At 45.6% G+C, this 25,008-nt stretch overlaps 1 protein-coding gene across 2 annotated transcripts in view; it reads right to left on the reverse strand.

The window, feature by feature from the left end:
* The window catches only part of LOC139048801 (uncharacterized), a 126,684-nt gene that overhangs the window by 29,234 nt on the left and 72,442 nt on the right, over nucleotides 1-25,008 (reverse strand). For both annotated transcript variants that reach the window (XM_070523501.1, XM_070523500.1), the window contains exons 9-11: nucleotides 24,501-24,663; nucleotides 18,435-18,547; nucleotides 5,990-6,152 (exon numbers count right to left, since the gene is read on the reverse strand). In XM_070523501.1, the coding sequence (XP_070379602.1) occupies nucleotides 5,990-6,152; nucleotides 18,435-18,547; nucleotides 24,501-24,663 (439 nt within the window). The remainder of the gene's footprint in view (nucleotides 1-5,989; nucleotides 6,153-18,434; nucleotides 18,548-24,500; nucleotides 24,664-25,008) is intronic.

Raw genomic sequence — 25,008 nt, forward strand, 5'->3', positions numbered from 1 at the left:
GACGCTTTAAAGTTCAGAGCTCATGGCAACTGAAGACATATGGCTACAGCTTCATAGCTCTAGATAGTGCTCCAGATATTTCTTTCAATTACGATTAGCCAAATCACAGAATAGACTTAACAGTATTGTAGAGGGCCTCTTGAAGCCTCTATGACATCTTTTAAAGGTGCAGCCTCATGAAGCCAATCTTCGTGAAGAAACGCAGCTGTGGTGGCTGATGGCTTGCCCTGGTGGCTTGCCAAAGTTCGTGTTTCCTGCCGTAACGAGTACAACGCAGGCCGCCAAACCATTTACCACGTTCGTGCGCCAGTGCATGCCCAGATTGTTCTTGCTTGCCGATGCGTCACATGACTTTGCCACTGGCGCGCTGGTGCTTGCATCTCTTTCTTACCAGCGCAAGCGAGGATGTTCTACAGCTAGCTCTATTGCCTGCTAACTCTTACTCGCGTGCGTCTCGTATCTGTACCCGTGCATATTACCGTTCCTTCACAGGTTCCTCCTATTCTCTTCCTTTTCTATCACCCAAGCCAGAAATATATATCCACTCCACCCGAAATACTTACCTAGCGACACTATAAGTCTCAACTTGCCCATTGTCACCTACCTACTATATAAATGCAAGGAGAGGCTATAAGACGGAAACATAGCTCGTAGCCGTTGCGCACGACAGAAGCATGCGATGAATGAAACATTCGCCACTTGTTTTTGTGATAAGAAATAGGAATTGGGCGAGTAAAGACGGTTACAATAATTTTTTGCTATTAGTGCTGAGGACGTGTTAGGGTCATATACGTGTTTGGGGTCTCCTATGTGCTCGTGGCAAGCACAGCTAGCGCAATTCATTTTGACGATAGGCCAAGTTCCCCATTTGACGACTAGGAAGCCTCAAATTTTGTTCATCTAGGTTGTTCCTGTGGATGGGAAAAAAAACAACTAAGGAGAAATAAGCTTGACTTCTTGCTTGACTACATGCTAAGAGGAGTGTGGAGGAAGTCGAGTGGTATTTTTCGCTGTAGCAGCCATGTTTTCGGGGCAAAATGGTTGTTTTGTTCTAGTTGTGTGTGCTCGTGCATGTGGGGCTCCGTACGTTATATACGGTGACAAAGGCGTTGTGTGTATAGGCTTGTGTTAGCCTCTGTGATTTGTTTAGCTATATTATCTAGACCCTGCTCTCAATGGCTATGTTCTGGGGAGGCGAGACTAGCAGAAGCATAACCCGTAAAACGTGCACGCATGCGACGCCTTACACGAGGTCCCATGCCGCGGACGAGCGACGATCCGGGAGTAAGCTTGCCGAATTCAGTAGATTCACGTTAACCAATCATCGCAGACAAAAATCACTGTACTTCAGTTCATAATATATACACAAAACACTTTGTAGGCCAGTGAAAACTGTGCAGTGTTTGTTTTAGACAGCCATGTGGACGGATTGAAAAAAATGTGACAGCTGCGGCTACGAAGAGGCCCTCTAGTGTTGCAGATAAATGAAGCCATCTTGTGCACCAATACATTCGTCATGACAAAGGAGCGAATTCCCGTGCTGTTTTCTTAAAGTGGACCCAAACGCAATGATGGGTTAAGGGATGAACCATTCTTACCGTAGACATATGTGTGCCCGAGGGGCGCAGGGTAATGCATGTTAGCGGATGCGGCAAGAGTGACTAAAGCTCCACAGAATAATGTATGCCTGCGCGCACATGAAACGTCTGGTGGTTGCACGCATCCGTCATACAGTTCGGCTTCATAATTTTCAAACCTCCTTCGCTCGTACAGGCGGAGCAACTGCAGACAATGTATGCGAAGCTAACCCCGCCTATGGAAACCTCAAGCCCGCCATTATCACCACCTTGGACTACACGTAGAATCTTGGATACTATATTTTCATATTGCCTGGTTCAAGCATAGGTCTTGCAAGGCAAAGCTTCAGACTAAGGAAAAGGCATGCTTGAGCTTCTATCGGTGGTATTTAAAGCGTTCTCGTAGCACACGTTGACAATACCGATTTCTGGCGTTTAACGTCCCGATGTAGAACATTGTAGAATAGCAAGAACACACGAGGCTCCGAACTGGTGCGTTTAAAGGGCCCCTAACGCGGCCTGGTCATTTTGAGCTGACAAGCGCCGTGCATACAATGGGCGCTAACGATCGCGCCTGAAGTCTTTCACTGCAACCCTCCACGGGAAGAGCTGAAATTTCAAACTGAACGCCCTGTGGCTTTCTCCACGCAGGCGCTGCGCTCCAAGCCACAGGGTTGAGGTATGCGTGCTAGTGCGCCTACGTACATGTGTGCTTGCTGTCACATTGCTCTTAGTTACCCGCGACATAGTTATTCAAGGCGACATTTAGTATATGTGCAATATGTCGTTTACAGAGTAATTTAGGCTTATAGCAACAATAAACACTCAAACTGAATGTCTGCGTGTAAATGTTGTAATTCGCACGGCAACGAAAGAGATGGCCTCTACATTGCTTGTTCCTACGTATCGCTTCTACGCACCTCGCATGTACGCGTTATGGTTGTACGTACGATATTATTTCGCTGCAATAAATACCATATAAAAAAAGGTGTTTGTGGTGTAGTGGTTCGAATGATCGTCGGAAACGTAGTGGTCATAGGCTCAAATCATGTTTTGTATTGTGCGTGTTTTCTGCGAAATAACACGGTGTGCTGTTGTAAAAGTACTTGAGTACTCGGCTGTGGCGATTGTGCTGCGAAAACGAAATTTCAGAAAGTCTTGTAGCACGCAATGAATGAGTCCCCGCACCTCCACCAGTATATTTCCGTGACGTTGGGGCAATAGACAGAATGTAATTACCGTGCATCTACAAGCAGAGTCAATGGGATTAAGGTGGCCGAGTAGTCACAACCCGCAGCAGCCAGCGTCTCGCGATCTTCTTCCTCTCTCTTCTTTTATCATTCCGCAAAGATCTCTCTCTCTCTCTCTCTCTCTATATATATATATAAATATATATATATATATATATATATATATATATATATATATATATATATATATATACGTATTTATTTATTTATATATATACTTCCATCAATATTGGTGGAGGTGCGGAGATTCATTCATTGAGTGCGACAAGGCTTTCTGAAATTTCGTTTACGCAGCACAATCGCCACAGCCTCCCACTTGAAATACAGTAGGAAATTTATTGCAGTCTGTCGTATTTTGGGACATTGTTTCTGTCGTTCTGTTGTCCCACGATCTCTTTTGTGCAGTGTGACGCCGTGTAGACGGAAGTTCTGTAGTTCTTGATCAATATTTAATAAAAATTGACAGATACCTCTTTAGGGCTATGTAAATTTGTTAGTACAAAAAAGAAAATGAAAAAAAACTTCCCTGCCGCGGATTCCAACTTGGCACCTGAGCATTCCAAACCCAGAACCAAAGCACCACGCCGTACGTATCTCTAAGCGTACATTCTGGCTATGTCAACAGCAAGATTCAATGTCTGCGTTCATGTGTAGATTTGCGATTTATGAGCCAAGGTACGCTATCACTCTACCACGTCAACTGCCGCCTCTCTAGAAGAGCAATAGCGTTGTTACCATCAACAGGTACATCGCGGAATGCTAGAACATCGATTTTGCTGTACAATATTCATAATAAATAAGAAATTCAGAAATAGGCAATGGCGAGTAGGGACACTGTTGAATTGTTAATGCTAATTTCGGCAGTTATCTGTCGCTCTTTACACTTTTGAGAGCGCATATAATTCGTGTTTACAGTGCAAAACAGCTGCATAAACATTCGCGAATTATTCTTCATTCTGACACCATACTGGCTTCTCACGGCGGCACTGTACCAGAATAATGAGATTCGAGCGAGACAGCTTTTCACGCAACTCTGTAGAACTACCCAAAACTTCTTTCTCGCTTCGCAAAAGCTTATGTCATATTTCTGGAAAAATAACTAATATGTCAGTGTAATGGCACATGTAAGTCCACAAGCCTTTGTACCCCATCTTACCAAATAAAACAAAGCGGATACGCAGCCATTCCCGGAGATGGCATGATTTGACCAGCGGCCGATATTGAGGATGCCGGTAGGGCGTCGCTGGTGCCGCGTCTTCATGGCACAATTATAACAATTGGCCACGTTGACTTTAACACCGGTGTCGGTGCTATCAGCATTGCAGGCTTCAGAGAAGCACGATTGAATATCATGCAAGAGAAAATTACAGTGTGCACCACTAACGCGAAACTGACATACAATTTTAAAGCGTCGCGACGGATAGCGCCTGTGTCGTGGCGTCAGAACTTATGTCACTGCGACATAATATTGCCACATATCCAACGCCACGAAAGAATATGTGTAGACCCGACAGGGAGTTCCTGTTGCGACGTCCGAATCGCTATTGCGATAGGAAGTTGTTGCGACTTCATAAACCCTTTTTGCCGCGACAGAACCTTTCTGTTGCGACTTCTGAACTCCTGGCTATCGCGACTCAATGTTTCTGTTGAGACGTCAGAGTTGCTGTCGTAACGTCAGAGTCGCTGCCACGATAGAAAGCTGTTGCTGTGACTACAGAACTCTGGTTGTCGCAAGAGAACTTTTGTGTTGCGACTGCAGAACACTACGTCGTCGGGACAGGAATTCATGTTGTCTTTTTCAACTGGGGAGTATATATATATATATATATATATATATATATATATATATATATATATATATATATATATATATATATATATATATGGAACACATGCACCGCTTGCTTTTACCAGGCACCCCTGTATCCGCACCGGAACATGACAATTATACGTATGGTGCGTAGTATGTACCTTTTGAACGCAGCTATTCGAAATGACAAATAAAGCGTCAGCGTCCAAGACGTTACAGCATCAGTAATGTTGCGCACAAACCTCAGGAGGAACTTGTAATTAATATTTTGTCACTTGTAACAAGCGTATGTAATGCCGTCCTGTACAACGAGCTGGGGGGGAGGGGGGGACCACATTTTCATCAGTTTTGAGTGGTAGCCCGAATGTTGTCGTTTGTTTTCGCAACGTTGCCCGGTTGTTCTAAGCCTCGTCTGAGTGCTCAGATAACGGATCTGGCTTCTGGCTCAAGGTCACTTGAAGGCCACGGACAACGCGAGCTAAAAGCATTTCATTCTTGTAAAAAGAAAAGCACAGCCGGTAACACTTATTTCGTCCGCCTATTAAGTACCACTTGTACCTTCGTGCCAAATACGCAGGGCTCACTTATCCTGATGGTCACGGTCTAAACGTGTGCTTTTTGAACATTTGTACCGCATAATTATGCCTCATTTAAACGGCAGGGTGCTTTGTAAGTGTCGCTTTTTGAGCTTTTGTACCAGAGCAGAGCTTCCTGCTAAGCACACGAGCTTGATATTTGCCGGGTAAATAAACTAGGGTGCCTTCATACCGTTACTCGCTTAATAACCGTCATTATGTTAAGCTTTTCTCCTGGATACACACAGAAGTGTTATCAGGAAGATTTTACTGAGACCGTACCACGCTTTCTTAAAAAAGAAACCGAACAGTAAATTAGTTTTATGAAAATATCGAACGGCCGCACGGGCTTGAGCGTGCAGCAGCCCATGAGAAAGTGGTTAAGTGATGCCGTTTACTGGGCGGGTGAAAGAAGTTCAAATTAAGAGGAAATCACTTCACTGGATAGGGAAACAAATAGGGTTATATATATTAGTGTTCCCGTGAAAATATAATCCTTCTGCGGCCTTTCGCGAAGTACCCGGCCTCTATCACCCTTTCATTAAAAGGTCAATAACCGGTCAATATATACATATATATATATATATATATATATATATATATATATATATATATATATATATATATATGCGCCTGGCAATTTTCGTCACGTTTTAAGAAATTCACGGTGAAAAACACAAACTGACTTCAACGTGCATTCGCTGAAACAGCGATACAGTTATGGGGCGGGAACGTTAACCCTCAATATTCACTTGAAAAGGTGCAGGTTGTACTTACAAAAGTGTGCCCGTATTTCAAACTATACCGGATGGGTTCTGGAATTATATAAATGGTAGGCGGCATTATATAGCATTCGAATCCTGGAGTTTGAGCCTGAATCTCTTGTTCTGTATAAGATATGTGAGCCAGGATCACCAGGACGGTGGGCCGGTAAACGTTCCTTTAAAAAAAAAAAAAACGGCGCTATGAACATTTCACCAACTTTATGTGCAGAAGGAAAGCATGATCATGATTGAGACACAGTTGTCAAATAAAAAAAGTTGTAGAGCGAAGGCGGAGACAATATTCTACTTTCCAAATCACATGTACCTTGCAACAATTCTCGTTTTTCAAACTCTCACAACGTGTTAGTCAATGCTACTTCTTGGCGTAAATAAGCATTCGAACGTTAAACTCGCGAAGTAATGTATGCTATAGCGCATGTAAATGGCTGAAACAAAATAACGTTCAGAGCTTGCGCAGTGATGACAACGATATTTCTTTGCGTACAAAATGCGTTTACTTTGGGTTGCAAGCGCTAAACTAATAGTGTCCATGGCTACTGTGGTATTTGCCACCACTACTGCGTGAGATCTGATGGAGCTGTTAGTGCTCACCTACCACACGCCCCCAAAACGCGGTGCCGAAGCCCGAACGCAAAAGACAACACCAACGTCTCGAACAAACAGCGCAGTAGCCGTCGTCTGCTCTAACTTCCCCCGGAGCGTGGGCTTCTGCCTCAGACGGCCAGTAAGATCGTCGCCAAGTCAACCCGAATGGCAGAATCAGCGTATCCCATCGTGCTGCAACAGCCCAGGGAGCCAACGACTTTCCGTGTATCTTCAATTGAAGGCGCGGATCACTGGCTGGAAATATATAAAAGGGTCACTGCATTCCACAACTGGAACATTTACGATAAGCTTCAGCATGTGTACTTCTCCTTAAAAGATGGCCAGGGCATGGTTAGAGAACTGGGAATCAATCTTGACGACTTGGGAACCGTTCCGCAACGGCTTCCAGCAGACGTTAGCGAGCGTCCTGCGCAAGGTCTACTGGAAACCCGCATGCTGCTGCCAAACGAAAGCATTGCGATCTTTACGGAGCAGATGGCTCGCCTCTTCCGACAAGTAGACCCAGACGTGCCAGAAGACAAAAAAACTTGACGTCCTGATGCGCGGTTTGAGGCAAGAGCCTTTCGTTGGATTGATACGCAACCCGACTAAGACCGTTGTCGAATTTATTTCCGAGGCCTCTACTATTGAGAAGACGCTCGATATGCGGACAATGCAGTATAACCACCGACCGTTGACCATAAACTACACGACCGTTCAATCACTCGGCACCGACGACCTGCGGCAGACCCTCAGAGCGGTCCGTCGCGAGGAATCGGAGACGTGTTTCGCAAGGTCGCAGCCTTAAGTGAGCTGAATTGCCGACTTCATCGAAGAAGAGGTTCAGCGATCGCTTGGAGTTCTTGTCGTGCAACCACACCCACCGCGGTCCCAGTCGGAAGCAATCAAGTACGCTGCCTTCGTCCGCCATCAAGGTATTCCTCTGCGCTCGTGCCAGGGCCGCATGACGCCGCGATTCCTTCGCTAGACGTCGCCACACCACCCACCTGTCGGCTAGCGAAACACCCCGGAGATTACAGACGTTTGGCGTGCCCCCGAATACGGTCGCGCCGCATATAGCGCTGGTGCCCGTACCGCAAAATGGGACTACGAGGATTCGCAGTGAACTATCCGCGCCCGCACCGAGGGAAGCGCCCTAGTAGCATCGCCGACTACGTCACCACCACTCTGTGGAGCCTTCGACGGCAGTCCAATACACCGCCGCCAGGACGCTACCTGTCGCCGCAACGCTGACATTACACTGGCCCCGCCCGGGACCTGTCCGTATGCCCCTATTCAGAAAACTAAAAGCAGCAGTCGATGTGGTTACGGTTTTTCTACTTCGATATGACGAAGACCATCAGCCGCCGAAGATGACGGTCCACGATCCATTTCGACGATTCAGCAACGACACACCGTCATACCGACGACGCCTGGGAGCTAACAATACGCCGACAAAGCACGAGTTAACGAAGCGAGTTAACGCAGCCGTGATCTGACGACATGGCTTAAATGCACCTGATTACAGAGAACGAAACACCTCGATGTGCTTCTCCACGGCAACGCAGTGACCGCCTTAGAGGACAAAGGAGCCGATTACTCCGTCAACACTGGATCATTCACAGCTAAGTTGAAGAGCGCCACGACTGCGTGGGACGGCCCTCATATTCTTACCGCTGGAGGACATCGCATAACATCAACGGGAACCTGCACGGCAATAATTACAGTCAATGAATGAACCTACCCTGCCACTTCCATTGTCTTCCAACAGTGCTGATGAGACATAATTCTCGGCATAGACTTCCTGAACCAACACGGCGCAATCATCGACCTAAGGCTGGAGTCGATAACACTGTCCGCAGACCAAGCCCTACCGATGGAGAGACCTCACAGTCAGCGTGCCTTGAGTGTACTTGAGGACCAAGTCAGCCTCCTGCCTCGCTCCATCGTTGTCATTTTCGTCGGCAACCAAAGACCCGGAAAGTAGAGGGCGTCATCGAAGGTCGGAATCCTGCGTGTCTGTGTCGATTAACGTCGGCTGTACAAGATGACGAAAGAAGACGTATACCCCTTCCCAAGCATAGAGGACGCATTGGATCGGCGCTGCAACGATAAACTCTTATGGTCGATGGGTATCAAGTATGGCTGCTGGCAAATTGAAATCGACGAGAAATGTCGCGAAAAGACCACCTTCGTCACGCCAGGCGCCCTCTACCGATTCAAGATAATGCCATTCGGGCTGTGCTCGGCGCCAGCAACGTTCCAGGGCTTGATGGACACGGTGTTAGGAGGAGTAATGTGGCATACCTGGGGTCATATAACGTAAAACTATTCTAATATGTTTTTATTCAAATCTCCTGACGTCAAATTCGCTTAACAGCCGACGCAAGCATCAGGCGTTCACCCACAGGGTTGTCTCAGCTGACCAATCAAACACTCTCCTCGTTCATAGGAGGTAAATTTTCTTTGCTTCAAAAACGAATAACATTGCCTAAAATGAGCGGCTCGTCGTGTCTAACTGGATCGCAAGAGGCGAGGAGCACGCGCAAGTGGAGATGGATTCGATGGGGCCGAGCCAGTGCACTGAAAATCGATAACCGGATGAAGAGGGTGTTGCCGGCGCATTTGATTCGGCCGTTTTCACCTACTTAGCTTACTGTGGATCGTCGACAATCGCGGCGGCATGCAACGAAAGCTTGAAAATGACCTTAAAACGGATCCTCAGCAAAGAAAAGTGGGCAGAACGACGTTGTAAGCGTGTCGATAGTGCTCGAAAACGTTACGTGGCCACGCAAAATGTTTCATTACACGCAAATAAACCGATGCTTTTCGGTAGGTGCGAGTACCGTTGCCTGAGAGATCAGCGGCAGCCATTTTTTGTGCTTTTCGGGACTGGGCAGCCTGCCGCTATTCAGAAGAAAATTCAGTTTTGTTCGGCACATTAATACATCTTTAACGCGTATAAGTCACTTCGACGCGGTGAGTTTTGCGGTTTTGTGACGTCGCGTGACAGGCAGGTGAAGTGGGTGCAGCCCGACAACGTTTGACCAATAACCGAGGGCTAATGGCGAAAAGGCGTCGAATCAGAAATAACTTTTTTTTCAGTCAAATCATGCATATTTAGTGTGCACACGTCATATCATAAGGGGGCTATTGTAGCTTTTGTGACGTCGCGTGACAGCCAGGTGAAGTGGGGGTGGTCCGAAAATGTTTGTCACCAATCCTGGAGGGCTGAGCTCAGAATTGGAATATAACAGTTCGGAATGATCTTACGTTATAACGCCCGTCTTTGTAACTTTGACGACATCGTCATCATCGCAAGAAATTTTGACGATCACCTTAGGTGTCTTAGGACAGCATTAGAGGCTTTCATGTCATCAGGGCTCACTCTGAAGCCGGAAATGGGCCGCTTCTCTTATGATGAGCTTTTCTTCCTGCACCACGTCATCAGCAAATATGGAGTCCGCCCCAACCCGGAGAAGAGAGCTGCCATCGCAAAGTTCCAGCTGCCCATCGACAAGAAGGCAGTCCATGCATTCCTTGGCACGTATGCCTAATATAGACGCTTTATCAAGGACTTCTCATGCATCGCTGAGCCGCTGATACATCTAACTAAATGTGATGTCCAGTTCACGTTGCAAGCGCAGCAGGCCGACGCATTTCAAGAACTGAAACGACGCATGCATTCGCCACCGGTACTTGTACACTGCGACGATGACGCCAATTCAGAAATACCCTCTGATGCCAGTAGCCTACGCCTTGATGCCGTTCAATTGTTCAGGAAAGACGTACTTGAACGGGTGATATCTTACACTAGCCGGTCGGCTGTTGAAAGCGGAAGACATTCTGCGACCGAAAAGCAATGCCTCGTCAGGATTTGGACTATAGGAAAATTCCATCCTTACATAAATGGCAGGCCGTTCAATGTAGTGACCCACCATCGCGTGTTGTGTTGGTTAGCTAATTTAAAGACCCTTCAAAATGCCTGGTGCGGCGGAGCGAAGACTGCAAGGATATGACATCACTGTTATTTACATGTCCGGACGAAAGCAATATGATGCCGACTGTTTATCACGCGCCCTCCAATGACCGCCTCCGCAAGACAACGACGATGACGATGCCTTCATTGGTTAATAAGCAGGAATAGACGTCGAGCTAAAACGCTTCGTCGAGTATTTGGAAGGGCACACCGTCGTTGTCTCTAGGCCATTTCTGCGAGAATTATCTTCGTTTTCGCTTCAAAAGAATTTACTTGGAAAAAAGTTCTCACCAGTCCGCGCCAACTGCGCCCTTGTTCCCTCAGCACTGAGTCCAAAATTACAGCACGCCCTACATGGCGATGCGACCGCTAGGAAACCTTAGATTGTGCAGAAGGCAATGGAGGATACAGGAAAGATATTACTGGCCACGCCAGACTGCCGACGTCACCCTTCACGTCAAGACAAGTGCAGACGGCCAGCAATGCAAGACGCCACCGACAAGGCTGCCGGGATTACTACAGCCGATCAAGCATTCTTACGCCCCGTTTTTGGAGATCGGGTCTGATTTCCTCGGGCCCTTTACGACGTCTCCATCTGGAAACAAGTGTGGCCGCTGACTACCATACCCGCTACGCCGAAACAAAAGCTCTGCCTAAAGGTACTCCGGCCATTGTAGAAAACGTTTTCGTAGAGAATATCCTGCCGCGACATGATGCGCCAGAAGTCCCCATGGCTGGCAGTGGAACGGCTTTCACAGCTGATCTTAGTGAAGCCATCCTGCAGTGAAGCCACACAAGTCATCGGAGGACCACTTCATGCCTACCACCCACAGACGGATTGCCTAACGGAATGACCGAACAAGAAGCTCGTGGACATGCCAGCTCTGTACGTCGACGCCAAACGCAACAAATGGGAAGCCGTGCTTCCGTATGTCATCTCTACTTACAATACCTTAGTGCACAAAAGAACACAAGGCACACTGTTCCAACTGGTTTACAGAAGGAACCTGACGACGACTCTCGACGCCATGCTGCCGCAAGTCGCCGACTACACAATATTAACGTTGCCGCCTATCCCTTACGCGCTTAAGAAGTATGAGAGCTCGCCGGTCTACGTACCAAGAAGCAGCAAAAGGCCGACAGCCGGCACTGCAATGATCGACGGTGATACGTAGAATACCAGCGCGGCGGCCGTGTTTGGATTTGGACCTTGATACGCAGACGGGGACTCAGTGAGAGACTGTTGCGATGCTATTTGAGACCCTACAAGATAATCCGACTCATTGCCGCATTTGAGTATAAGGTCATGCCAGACAGCACTCAGCTATCACAGCGGTGTCACTCAAGACCCTAAATAGTCCATGTTGTGCGACTTAAGCTGTTATCTTTACAAAATATGAAGACGCCAAATAAACCGACACACACAAGAGAAGAGAACGGGACAGGGCGCCACTCGCAACTTGTGTGTGTCGGTTTACTAGGCGTCTTCATATTTTATAATGAACAGCTACCAGCTAGCCCAACAAGAAGTGCTATTAAGCTGTTATACCAGCGCTAACGAACTTTTGGACTGTGCAAAGCGGAGTTTTAGACTTTCTTTTTTTCTGACTGCGTTACTTTGGACTTTGTATCTTTGTTTGATTGCTATGTTTGTTTAAAGCATGTCATTTTGTTTTACGCGGTCCCATTGGTAGCATCGTGGCGATGGTTTTTGAGAGGGAGACATTGAACCGCGTACTTGTTTATCTTTATCGGGTGATGTTTATCTTTATCAGTTTTTCACGGTCTAATAAATCTAATGAATGTTATCTCTCAGTGCGTGACGCGCACGTATGTATCGCAAGTTTCTCGAATGTTATCGGTGTCTGTTGTCACTAAAACTTATGTAATCTGATCGTATGTCCAACATGAATTGTGCAGAGTTTTCTGGAAGACACGTGGGCAGCAGCGATTGCTCTAGAACCTTCGATGGCGTATACGTGAAAGCTGACGTCCTTGACCGGCAGATCACTTTTTCGACGATCGCCAACTGTTTGCCACTATCGTTGTGCTTTTAGTGTGACTCGCCTTTGTTGGCACAGGTTGGCTATACAAATGGTAGTTACATTATTCACAGTATTGCTACTGTGTTCTTTGCCACCACAACTACGTGGAATTGTTATCATGATCCCAAATTACAAGGCTTCAGCGAATTTCTTGACAGAGTCCGCAGGATAAAACTGTATTCGAGTTTGGTAAACATGCAGTTGGCAGCACTTCATAGCGAACGTGTTAATGCTAGGCTCATGCCTTCTGGATATATCACGGTGATCGGTGTTTCTCTTTATTGTCGCATTCCAGACCTCAACGATATACATAGACTGTAGATTACGAAATTGTTATATGATTTTTTGGATACCCCTCTCATGTTAGCCAAATAAGACATAACACTAGAATTCTCATTATTTACTGAAATGAAAAATTACTGATGATTGGAGGTTTTAAAATTAAAAAGAGCTGTGGTACTGGCCACAAGGTACGCTTGGGTCTCCGCTCATTAGAGGCTGGCTGCCTACCTAAGCGGTGGGCTGTGCTTGTTGCCACTTAGTACTGTAAATCGGGGCAAATTCCGAGCAGAACGCACTTATCGCATATTTATCCAACAGTCTCATATCACGACTTCATGTATTTTTTAAGGCAGCAATAGTGATAGATTCTGGACGAATACAACAACGAGTGTAACCTTTCAGGCATAGCGACCGACCATAACGATGCTGTTTTAAATTGACTGTGTCTAAAACTGGAATGCGATACTTATGAAAATTTCGGCGATATTACATACGTTTTGCGTGCTGTCCGAAGCTACTCCAATTTGAGAAAATAAAACCTTGCTTTCCACGTACCGCACAATCTCTGCAGGATGATACCAATGAAGATGAAAATAGTCGCACAGTTAATGCGCAAATTTTGCGCCCTCGTAAATGTTCCGTCAGCACTACCATGTTTTTCTTGAAGGTGTTGAAAATCGTGAATTGAGCCAATGACATAAATGCATCCTATAATTACCTTTCTTTCACTGTTCCTTTTGGACGCGTGCCACAATATGTTGCAAGCTCATTATGCTTCTGTTGAGCGAAAGTTCAGCGAAGGCAGGATAGGAAATGCAAAATTGTGCAATAGAAGGATTTTCTCCCTTTAAATACCCCTTTAAGATTGACATTTATATTTGCGCATGTACACCGTCATTGGTGCTTAGGGCATTTCTGCTGGGATATTTGGAAACTCAGATGTCTTTCTTAAGAAATGATCGATTACGTGTTGTCGTCTTATCTGAAAGCTACAGTATTCTGCCTCATAAATAATTATTTGTTGTCAACTCACGCCATTACTTCTGATGTGTTTGATGCACTTCATTGCGATGAAGTTAAAAGTATTATAACAGTTCCAGCTAGAGTTGCGGACACTTCGAAGACCATAATTGACATGTCTAACTTCAATGCTCACGAATCTTTTTCTGGTGCAATTACCGCAATTCTAAATTTTCAGATGTCTGTCTTCTCCTCTGTACCAAATCATGCAGCTCGACGTACCATGATTAAGCTAATTAAAGTGTACGGTAAGATTGACGATGGAAGCCTATGCAGATGTAGAAGCAGATCACGTTTGTAAATCGCATGACACGCTGTTATTTCACCTAAAGAATTTACAGAACAATGCTTTTCAGGATGACGTTCTGAAGAAATACAAGAATTCAAGGAATCTATGGACAGTACCAGTACTCTACAGAATAATAATCTAAAAAATATCAAATCCATGCCGCTTTCACGAAACAACATATCCTGAACTTCTTCGCGAATGCGAGTATGTGCAAAATAAGCTGGGATCTCACATCAAAGAAGCGCAGAATCAGCTTTACCTAAACAAGTTCTGGTAATAAAGAAGTTCCAAAGAAACCTAGACCATAGTTTATTACTTATTAAGTACAAAAAGCAAAACTTCAATAATATACCTGAATATTCACTGCGTTGATTGCACAGAAAATAATTACAAAACAAATTTATTACACGTCTCTTTACATCTGCAGGAACAAACTGCTCTGATACAGGGACAGGGACCGTATCTATAAGTTAAGCTCCACCAACTCAAGCTGAGTTTTCATAGCTCCTTGTAGCAAAATTGAAAATTTCAGCTCGCTTTTTTCCTTCGCAACGCCGAGCCTTTGAAGTTGTTGATATTGTCATTTGGGGTAATCAGGGAATATCTGAAGTCATTGATAACCACGCACTGATAATATCAACAGTAGACCTAACACGCGAATTTTGATTTCTGAACCTAAAGTAACACGTGTCTGAGGGATATTGAAAAGTGGAGGAATTAGCGAAAATACTTATTACATACGATCTCAATCGAATCACTTTTCCTAAAGTCGTCAAGAAGCATATAAGCAGCAGCGTCATTAATTACGTTGACATGTGCCAAATTTACGTTTATCACAAATATGGGTTTTTTAGAAGCCATGGAGCTTCATCTACAAGACGTTCCATGGAGAATATAGAAAATGAGTTTTTCCTATTATAAATATTTTTATATCTTCACAAGGCATATTACCCATCAGTCATGACATTCGTTTAGCAAAGATGTATCAGTATGGTATTAGGGCATTATCGCTGCAATTAGTGAGTAGTTATCTCAACCAGACAATTCAGCATATTGCTGTAAAGGATTTTTGTCTGATCCTGGGCACATTGTTGCTGCTGTTGCCCAGGAATGAATTTTGAGTACAGTCCTGCCAATACTCTGCGAAATGCAATAGTTAGCATACATCACGCCAATGACATAACGATTTCTGCAGACTACACAAAGCTCTCCCAAACCATGCACAACCTGTGTGTGTATATAAAAGATGAAGAAAAGCTTTTGTACGAAAATGAGGGACACCAAGGGTGGTTCTCTGACACAAAAATGCGAAATACACAATATGCAGGTACATAATAAAGAAGTAAAAGTAGTAATATTCGACACATTTTGACAACAACACTTTCACACATTGCACACACAATTATAACACTAAAAAAATGGGCACAGGTCACAATATGTTCAAAATGTATGAAACACGGCAGTACATTACATATGACCAGAACTCGGCCGTTGGTCTTTCTCGATTAAAAAAAATAATAATAATTCAGCGACCATGGAAATTGAGATTGTTGAACAGTTACACTTTTGTATGCCTGCTCAATATAGCAGGGCTTTCATTAAACAAATTCATAATCCCATAATTTATTGCTCTTTTCTCATGATTTGTTCGTGCACTTTCTTCAACTATGTCCGTTTTATGCAAGTCATGACGATTGTTCCTGCTTAGGAACTGACGAGGAAAAACACTATGGTGTCGCAGTATTTAACTTGACACACGCACAGTGAGTGCCTAGTTTTACAAAGAAGGCAGAAATGTGTAATTCTATGCTTTAACAGAAAAGCCGACCTATCCATCTGATCTGCACAGTTGAGCAGTTTAATTATTTTCTATGAAAAGCACAAAGTTTATGCTTATACCTTACAATATGCATTCTGCACACCAACACGCAAAAATTGTGATGGGAAAAAAATGCGAGTAAACAACAATTTCATCTTTTGCCTAGTTGGCAGGAAGTAACCTAAACAGTCAAGAATGTTGGTGACTTGCAACTTTTATTCTGGTGTTTACATGCCATGACCTGCTTAAGTCTCTTAGAAAGAAGGACGTCTAAAAAGGAATAATTAACAAGATAAAGTAATGAGTCATTGTATTTATGGTTGTCCTGAGTAATCAATTATATTGTTCTTACGAAAAAATGACTCATTTTTTGCACTGCCATTATCTCAGAATTTGTTGTTTCATGTCTCTTCGAGTCCCTCCATATTAGCCCAAAAGGAGGAGACATTTGCGGTCATCAGCACACATATCTAGCTCACCAGTACTAAGAATATTAATATCATTCAAATACACTAAAAACAATAGGGGCCTAATGCATATCCTTGGGTTTGGCCATATTTAACTGGGCTACTTTCAGAACGAACAAAATCGACACAAACATATTGCAGTCGATTGCATAGATAACTTCGGATAAGGTTCTGTGCCAAAACGGCAAGTTCGGCCAGTTAGTAGGGATTCATAGTAAGGTTTGTGACAGCGCAACACAAGACAAGGGCAACAGAAGGTATGAAACGAAGAGACTGCATGGTGTCATCGTTTTTCACCTTCTGTTGTTCTTGTGTTGTGTTGCGCTGTAACAAACTTTACTAAGGTTCTGTGCTTCTCCTTCAAACCATTCACTTCGAGCTTCTGTAGGAAATTACCGCGTTTGATTGCATCAAATGCCCTTTAAAAACTTATACATTTATATAGCAACTCTAAATAACCTTTTTCAATGTTTCTGATGATTTGATTTTAATTTATCACTAAGGACGTTTTTCTTGACTGGCCCTTTTGAAGTCCGGATTGCTGTTCTACTACATTCTTGGCTAGTAAGAAATATAATACGTTGAATGTGCAAGTCCATTACAGAAACGTTAGGGGGAAGTGATAGCAGAGATACTGATGTGTACTGAAGCAATTTGTTGTGTTGTACACCTCTGTGAAGTTACGCGAGAAATGTTTAGGCTTTTGGTGTAGACACCAGATGACACCAAGCCTATGATGACACAACGTTGTTCAGTGAACATTTTGTGGGATCTTTTACGGCTGCGAACTTGCGTCCAAGATATCGCAAGATAGATGCGATTTTATCTTGAGATGTACGAGTCAAAAATAGCGCGTCTTTTACGACATGGTGCAAGTACGTTCGGCGCTCTGTTAACGCAGCACGGGAAATGAGAACTCAGCTGCCCCAACATTTACAACAAAATTTTTCAGCAAATCGCCATAGCAATGACAACTACATCACTGAAGACATGCTGCAGAAGTGTTTGTCATTTCATGGAAGATCTTCGATGTCTCGCGGCTGCTTTGGGCAGCGCTTTCAAACTTGCGTTCAAAAAACGACAACCTTGTCTTATTTATTATCTATGCTTAATATTTCCTAAACCTCTTCTCATTTAATGTCTGTGCTTAACCTTTTGCTAAACCTATTCAACTCTTGCAAAATCTCCAAGTCGCGTGGCTTTAGAAACTCAATTATTTTTCCGTATGTTTCGTACGCTCATAGAGGCCATTTGCAATCCACGGTATTCATGCTTTATTATGAAGAACTCTTGTTATGACAGGAAATGCGGTATTGTAAACATGCTCTAATCCTGAAATGAACTTTGAAAAGGTGGAGATCGATTAAGCTCGCTATACACGTTTGCCCAACTTGGGCTCGTTCTGCTTGATAGTGTTCGCTGTGCATTCTCCCACTACCTTCCGCTGTTTCTGTAATCTCGTTGGTGTCAGGGCTCATTCACACCGGCATTTGAAGTACATCACACGATTGACCACGATTGATAACCAAGGAGCGTCTCACAGAGATCAATGCTCCAACGCTGAGCGCAAACGGCCCGTCGCCTGGCTTAAATGTTTGGGACGGATGCCGCACACGTTTGCTCGCACCCATATCACTGTCCTAGTTAGGCGTGTGCAGACCTATTGTTCCTGCGCCGTTGATTAGTATAGTAGAATCAAGGTTTGCTACTATGTGTATACTTACGCCACTTAACGACAGGTTGCGACAGACGACAATTAACAGGTCGAAACCATGAATGAACCTGAAGGCCAGTCGTTAGCTTAACTATTCCATTACCCTCTGCACTATCACTTTTAAATAAATGTCGCCTCAGATGCCCCTCTGACGACTACCACAGTGCTATTGCACGCGGTGCGGAAGCTCTCACTTTCTGAAGAGAGCTTCCTTACAGAGTACAGAAAATTACTTACTTCATCATTTCTGCAGCTTCATCGCAGCCAGCGGGCTGTTTAGCGTAATAGCCAAGGAAGGTGTACGACACTACTCTCTTCGTAGGAGATGGGTCTGATATTTCATGTGCTCTCTGTGGGAAAGAGGTAGAGGGTCATTGCGTAAAATTCACTGGAGTGACGAATAGTTTCACACGATGCAGCTAGAAGTCCTTCATAATATAAATTTGGACATTACTTTTTATTTTAACACATACCCATTATCAACGTAACTCCACTAACGACTCCTAAAACAAAATTCTATCGTATATCATATTGACCTTAAATAAAGACGGCCACAGCAAAAGAGAACAGGAAAACGGCATGGGCGGGATCTTCTAACTCGTGACTTTCCAGTTGAACGTAACGGCCCGTGTCGTTTTTGTGCTCTCTGCCACTGTCCCCGTCTTTATTTGCGGTCAAACGATACGCAGTAAACGCCAACTAGGCCAAACTGAAGTTCTGAAATCTTAGCATGTCACATGAGTTCCATTGAAAGTGGCGTATATTAGCCACTTTCATGGCCCTTGACTTGTTTCCAGATCACCTAAAATTCATGCTTTCTTCGCATTGACATATTTGCATAAATTGCAGTTTTTCGTCGCCTTTTTGGATAATACATTTATGTTGTCTTGGTGCTTTTCTTTTTCCTGTAATGTTTCTGGTCCATGTCCTGGAGAGCCCCTTCGGGGCACCGAGCAGTGCAGTCTGCCGAGAATCGTGTTCTCCATTTTAATACCGATAATAAAACATTGTGACAGAAACCACCGAAAAAGAATTCCCACCGATCCGTAAATAATAGAGGTATCCGAGGAGGTTACCAAATTGGGATTAGACCACTTTGGCCAAAGCAACGAATCCAAACACGTCAGCCCAAGGTGGTGCAGTTGCAGTTACAACACAACAAGACAACAAGAGAACCTCACAATATTGCGCTGGAACTGCCGAACACTGCAAAACAATCACGTGACCTAAATACCCAGGCACTGAACTTAAGCTCATCCAAGAACTGAAGAACACTTGATCCGGAGAAGCACAGACACCTACGCCAATGACTATCACGGTGAAGAACACGGACATCTAAATGCCTCCATCAACTTAGAATAGTTCTACTCCGCTGCGAAGGCATTTAATAACGCTGCATGGGGTCCGATCGAATGACCCAAGCGATGCTGAGAAACCTTAGTGATTCGGCCAACCAATTTGTTTACCGACACGGTATGTATACCTCCCGGCTGACATACCTCCGACTGGAAAACAACCAACATAATTTTGATACCGAAGCCCGGCAAACTGCCCGAACTAGGACAACTGCGACCTATCCCACTTACCTCCTTTCTGCACCATCTTTTCCAGAGAGTCTTCCTCACCAGACTCGAGAGACACAGAGCTTTACAGATCTGCTTCCGGTCACGTTTGATGTGAGGAAGGGGGTATCCGCCCAAGGGCTCTACGTACTCCTGAAGGACAAAATCCTGCACTGCGCCCCCCTTACTAGCAAGCCCGGACAAGTTATTGCTCGCACTTGATATTCAAGAAGTTTGTGGCAATATGTCGCACTCCTCGATAATTGAGGGGCTCGACGACGTAAGAAGTTGGGATAGAATAGATTCCTATGTGCAAGATTCTTGTAAAAACTCTCTGTTCATGTTTGGACAGGTAGGATTTACTGCCATACGACCTACTGGATACAATCACCGCTCCGGTTAACATCGACTTAGTCAAACTGGCGTTACAACTGGATGAGCACCGAGATCTTGAGTGTGCCAAATACATGGGTGACATCATGTCACGGGCCACTTCAGTCTCGTACGGAGACATAAAAGTCATCGTTAAGAAATACGGCCGTGATATTCACAAAACAAACGAAACAAGTAGGCATGAAATACCCCCTTAGATTTAAATAAAATATAGGGTTTTACGTGCCAACCCACTTTCTGATTATGAGGCACGCCGTAGTGGAGGACTCCGTAAATTTCGACTACGTGGGGTTCTCAAACGTGCACCTAAATCTAAGTACATGGGTGTTTTCGCATTTCGCCCTCATTTAAATGCGGCCACCGTGGCTGGGATTCGACCCCGCTACCTCGTGCTCAGCAATCCAACACCATAGACACTGAGCAACCATGGCGGGTGTAATGCCCCCTGGCCCAGTCGGCATACCTACAGATCAGACCCAAGAGTACACAGGAAAACTGAACACTGCCCTCACAACGCTTTCTCGATTGGGAACCCATCAACAAGACAGCAAACATGCGGATTCTCGTAATGCTACCACATCATCTGGGTTGCGTTTGTATTGCGCCCTACAAAGTCATACGTACGATCAGCAGTGTTACCGGATTCACTAACAGAATCACACGCGGCAATGAGATGATTACAAAGACACACATGCTGAAATTGGTCAAAGCCTTAATAAGTCGCAGGACACGCGCATAACCTTTCAAGCCACGCGCTGCACAGGGACAGACCAGGGGGACAAATTAATTCCAGTAGCCTGTAGGGCGGCTCTCGGCTTTCAGGCAAGCACAAGCATGGAACGTCTCCAAGAGCTAGGGCTGATCAACATATATGAAGAGCTCGCCGCAGCCACAATCATCACCCAGTGCGTGTGGCTTGCGCGACGTCCCAGGGACGTTGTCTCTTAAGCCGCCAACACTACATTTGGGCGCCACAATACTGTCGGGAGCTAACACCACTCGCATTGCAAACACGGGTACAAGTGGATCGCATTCCATGCTACATGCACCTGACATTCCACGGACGACGACGACGAACCAGGCCGATAGCATTGCTACAGAGGCAGGAACATACGGACAGGTATTTCGCGGAGTAAGACTACCCCTGTACGGCAACACAGACCCCTCTTTCGTGGCGTTCACGATAAAATATGCAGGGACAGTCGAGGATGCATCCCTGCAAACCTCGTCCGGCACAAGGGATGAGGCCATGGCTATCGCACTAGCCGTACTAGCCTCCGAAGCAAAGGGCCGATCAGCCCACATACTGAAGGACTCACAGTAAGCATGCCGACTATACATGCAGGCAGCTTTGCCGACTAGCATCTTGCACATTCTGAGACCAATACTAACATAAGACCGGAGTATGACCGGGCACACACCGGAGTTGACGGCAACGAACGGGCGCATTGTCTTGGTCGAGATACGACAGGCCAAGTCGCGGATCACTCTGCCCCAGCGGACAACCTCTCACCCAGCACGCTAGGAGAAGCACTGGAGATGCAGACTCGAGCGACTATCAAAGGCCCGTCCCCATTCCAAGCCAAGCAGGCGGCACGCACGGTACTGGCGCCTGCTACAGACGAACCCCTTTCTTCATTCGTACAGACTACAAAGGATGTACACCGACAGGCACAAACAAGTGTCCATGGTGTGAAGACACACCGACACTCCCGCACATAACATACGACAGCCCCAGGCGCCCGGCAGACGCTGTCTCACCTCTAATCACGGACTAATTCGCTAACTGATCCTGGAAGGCGCGAATCACCGGACAGGAGCGAGCTGCCAAGCCTCGACCAGGCCCGGCGAGCCGCGGAATCCAGTGGTGGCCTGAAATAGGGGCACCATCTCTATACAATTTTGTCTCGGGTTCTCTGAAGCCGCTTTAGGACGTAAGGCTTAGTTAGGCTTGACGGCCAACTACTCTTTGCTCGCCTTTTACGGCTGCGCTTCGGTGGTACCAGGACAAGAAAAAAGCATGAAAACACACTGTAAGAAAAGGTCAACAAAATTTATTGTTCCAGAGGATTCACGAGGAAGCAGGCTGCTTTCTACATTGACGTTGGCCGGGGTCGATCGTAGAGCGAACGAAGGCCGCGCGCCACAAAGGATAGAAACTAGATGGTGACATGACATCCTTCCTTCATCGTGGCTAGAAGTCTTCGCCTTTCTCGGGTGCTCGTAAGGGTGATGGATGGATATTTGGAACGGAGCAGTGGTTTGCACCGCCCTGCTCTTTTTATTTTATTGCCTGATCTCCTACATATGTTAGAAAACAAAGAAAAAAAGAAGCCACGATGAATTCGCTTAACAGTTTCTGAACTTCTATTGTGAACTTTGTTTTGTACACCGCCATTGTCTGTCATATCGCTACTCTTCTTCCACCAATCTTCCAATCGCCTCTTACTAATCTCTATTAGGCACATGTTTGCTTTTCCCTTGATCTCGCTGAAGCCAATGGCTTCAAGCAGGCCAGTGACCCCTACATGCACGGCTAGACAGATATCTTCACATTCTAATACAACTAGCTTCATTGTTTTCTAAGCTTTACCACAGCAAGCACATGTTTCTTCTTCCTTCTTATATCTCGCTTATGGGTGTGTGCTCTAATCCATCCTGACCTCGCTTCGAAAAATAAGGAGCTTCCCTTTGAGTTATAATTTTTTTTCTTTTCTGAGTTTGTTTTTTTCCTGTTATACTTAGTCATGTCAGGTTTCTTTTCTATTGCGGCCTCCCCTGAGAGCGCGCCAAATTCGGCACCCCCTGCCATGTTGTTTGCGCGCTCCCCCAATGGGAGCGCGGCACTCCTGCGACGTTACCGCACGATTGCAACTCGTTTGCAAGATGGTTTGGCTACACGAGAAAAAACGTGTAGCTTCCCGTACGGGAAGTGGAGAAGAAGCCTATCCGCTCTCTCTTCCGTAGCGCGCGTAGGATCAAGAGAAATTATGAACTTTCATAAGTCCCGCCCCCCTTAAGACCCTTTAAGCCCACGCGACTCCAGTGGCGCAATGTTAAGACGCTCATAGCACAACTGACCTGCTCGCTTTCGCGGCTTTCGCAAGGCAGTCAGCGGTGTGGATGTTTTGTAGACCCATTTTCACCAGAACACATTTTCCAGTAAGTTCCCCTGAAGTCAGCAACGCCAGTGTGTTCTGGAGAGGGCATGACCCACAGGGTGGACAAGCCGTCGCCAGCCAGGTTGCACCTGCCCTTGGATAACAGGGACCTGGTTCTGCGTACCCCTGATCGGAAGGCTTGAGCCACTCCAGCTCAGCACTAGCACGGCTAGGGATCAAGGTGCACCGCTTGAGGTGAACTGCAAATGATGGCTCCTCGTGCTGGCATTCTCCTCTTTCCGGCGGCCTCCGCGCGTGCACCAGCGTGGTTATCTGACGGAAGGCTAGTTGTTGGCTTGACTTCTTGACGACTTGAGGTGCAACCGTGGTTCCATGCGATATCCCCTCGGTGACTACTATGGACAGCTTTAGCTGCTGCTCCGTAGCTGCTGATTGTGGATTGTGCTGCTTCGAATGTGTGTGGAGTTGTTATGGTCTGTTTCGCCAAGTTCGGGTGTTTTAAGCGTCGATGGACAAACGCTTCCCTGCCCACGGGTAGTGCTACAGCTTCCAAGGCGCCATACTTTCGCAAATACTGCTTCACCTGACCGACATGGACTGGCAAGCTGATACTACCTGCGTTCAGAACCTTCCATGCTAAATCAACTTCACAAGGCCCAATCCGGTTTGGTGCTAAACCCGCCACAAACTCGGACCTCGCGTCGCTGAGCTCATACGCCTAGGCGGAATTTCCACTCGCCCTTGCTCCTGCACGGCTACAATTCGCTTTGATCAGCGCGTTTCCGATGCGATCACAAATGTCAAGCGTAGTAGTCGAAAGGCTTCTTCGCGCCCGGTGAATCTGTCCCCTTGGCCGATAATGTGTCCGTCGGCGTCTGGAGGTGCCTCCAGAACATCAAAAAACCCAGCGTAAACCCGCCGAACGACTTTCCCTCGTTCATGGCACGAAGGAGAGCGCATGTAGGTGCTCGTCGCAGTCGTTTTACGCTAGGGCGCACGCCTCAAGTAGTGGCGTTACATCTTGATTCCGGCATTCCGTCATGTTCGAGTGAGGAAACTGGTCTATTCTATTTTAATTCTGTTCAGCTTCTTTACTCTTTAGTTCATTGAATAATATAATTTACGAACGTGAGCGTGCCGCTACAGCTTGACCAACGAAGAAACGTGCTTCCAGGAAATGAAATGCCCAGAGTAACAGCAACGCAGAATAAAAACTTGCTACTTACCTTCAAGTATAAAGTGGCATTTCTGAGATAGCCTGGTTGATTAAAAATCGTCTCGTAAATATTGAAAATTCCCCAGTGGTGAATGTTGTGATTCCAGAAGTTCTCCTGCGCCCACGCTTTAGCGGACTGCTTACTCAGGTGGATCAAGAAAGCGCCTATGTCCCTGAAAACAGGAACAAATTATTAGACAGCAACAAAGTGTTTTTCCAGGCAAGCAGAAAAGACAACATTATGAGAGAAAGCAGCGGCAAACTATTTAAATTATTATGATCACAGCGCTTCATAAAATGGTGCACTTCTGCAGAGAAAGCAAGCAGAATGTAAGGTTCGGAACGCACTGAAAGGTATTCAGCAAATTTGACATCACTTCAGCAACACATATGACAATAATTCGTTGTGCGCTATGCAATAAAATATGGCGACACGAATTTCGGGAATGAAGAAATTGGATAAAGCAAGAGGACATCCCTTAATTGAGCGCTAGTGAGCCCAACACCGATGCTGATTT

The sequence above is a fragment of the Dermacentor albipictus genome, chromosome 8, assembly GCF_038994185.2.
Source record: "Dermacentor albipictus isolate Rhodes 1998 colony chromosome 8, USDA_Dalb.pri_finalv2, whole genome shotgun sequence".
In the NCBI taxonomy this organism is placed as follows: domain Eukaryota; kingdom Metazoa; phylum Arthropoda; class Arachnida; order Ixodida; family Ixodidae; genus Dermacentor; species Dermacentor albipictus.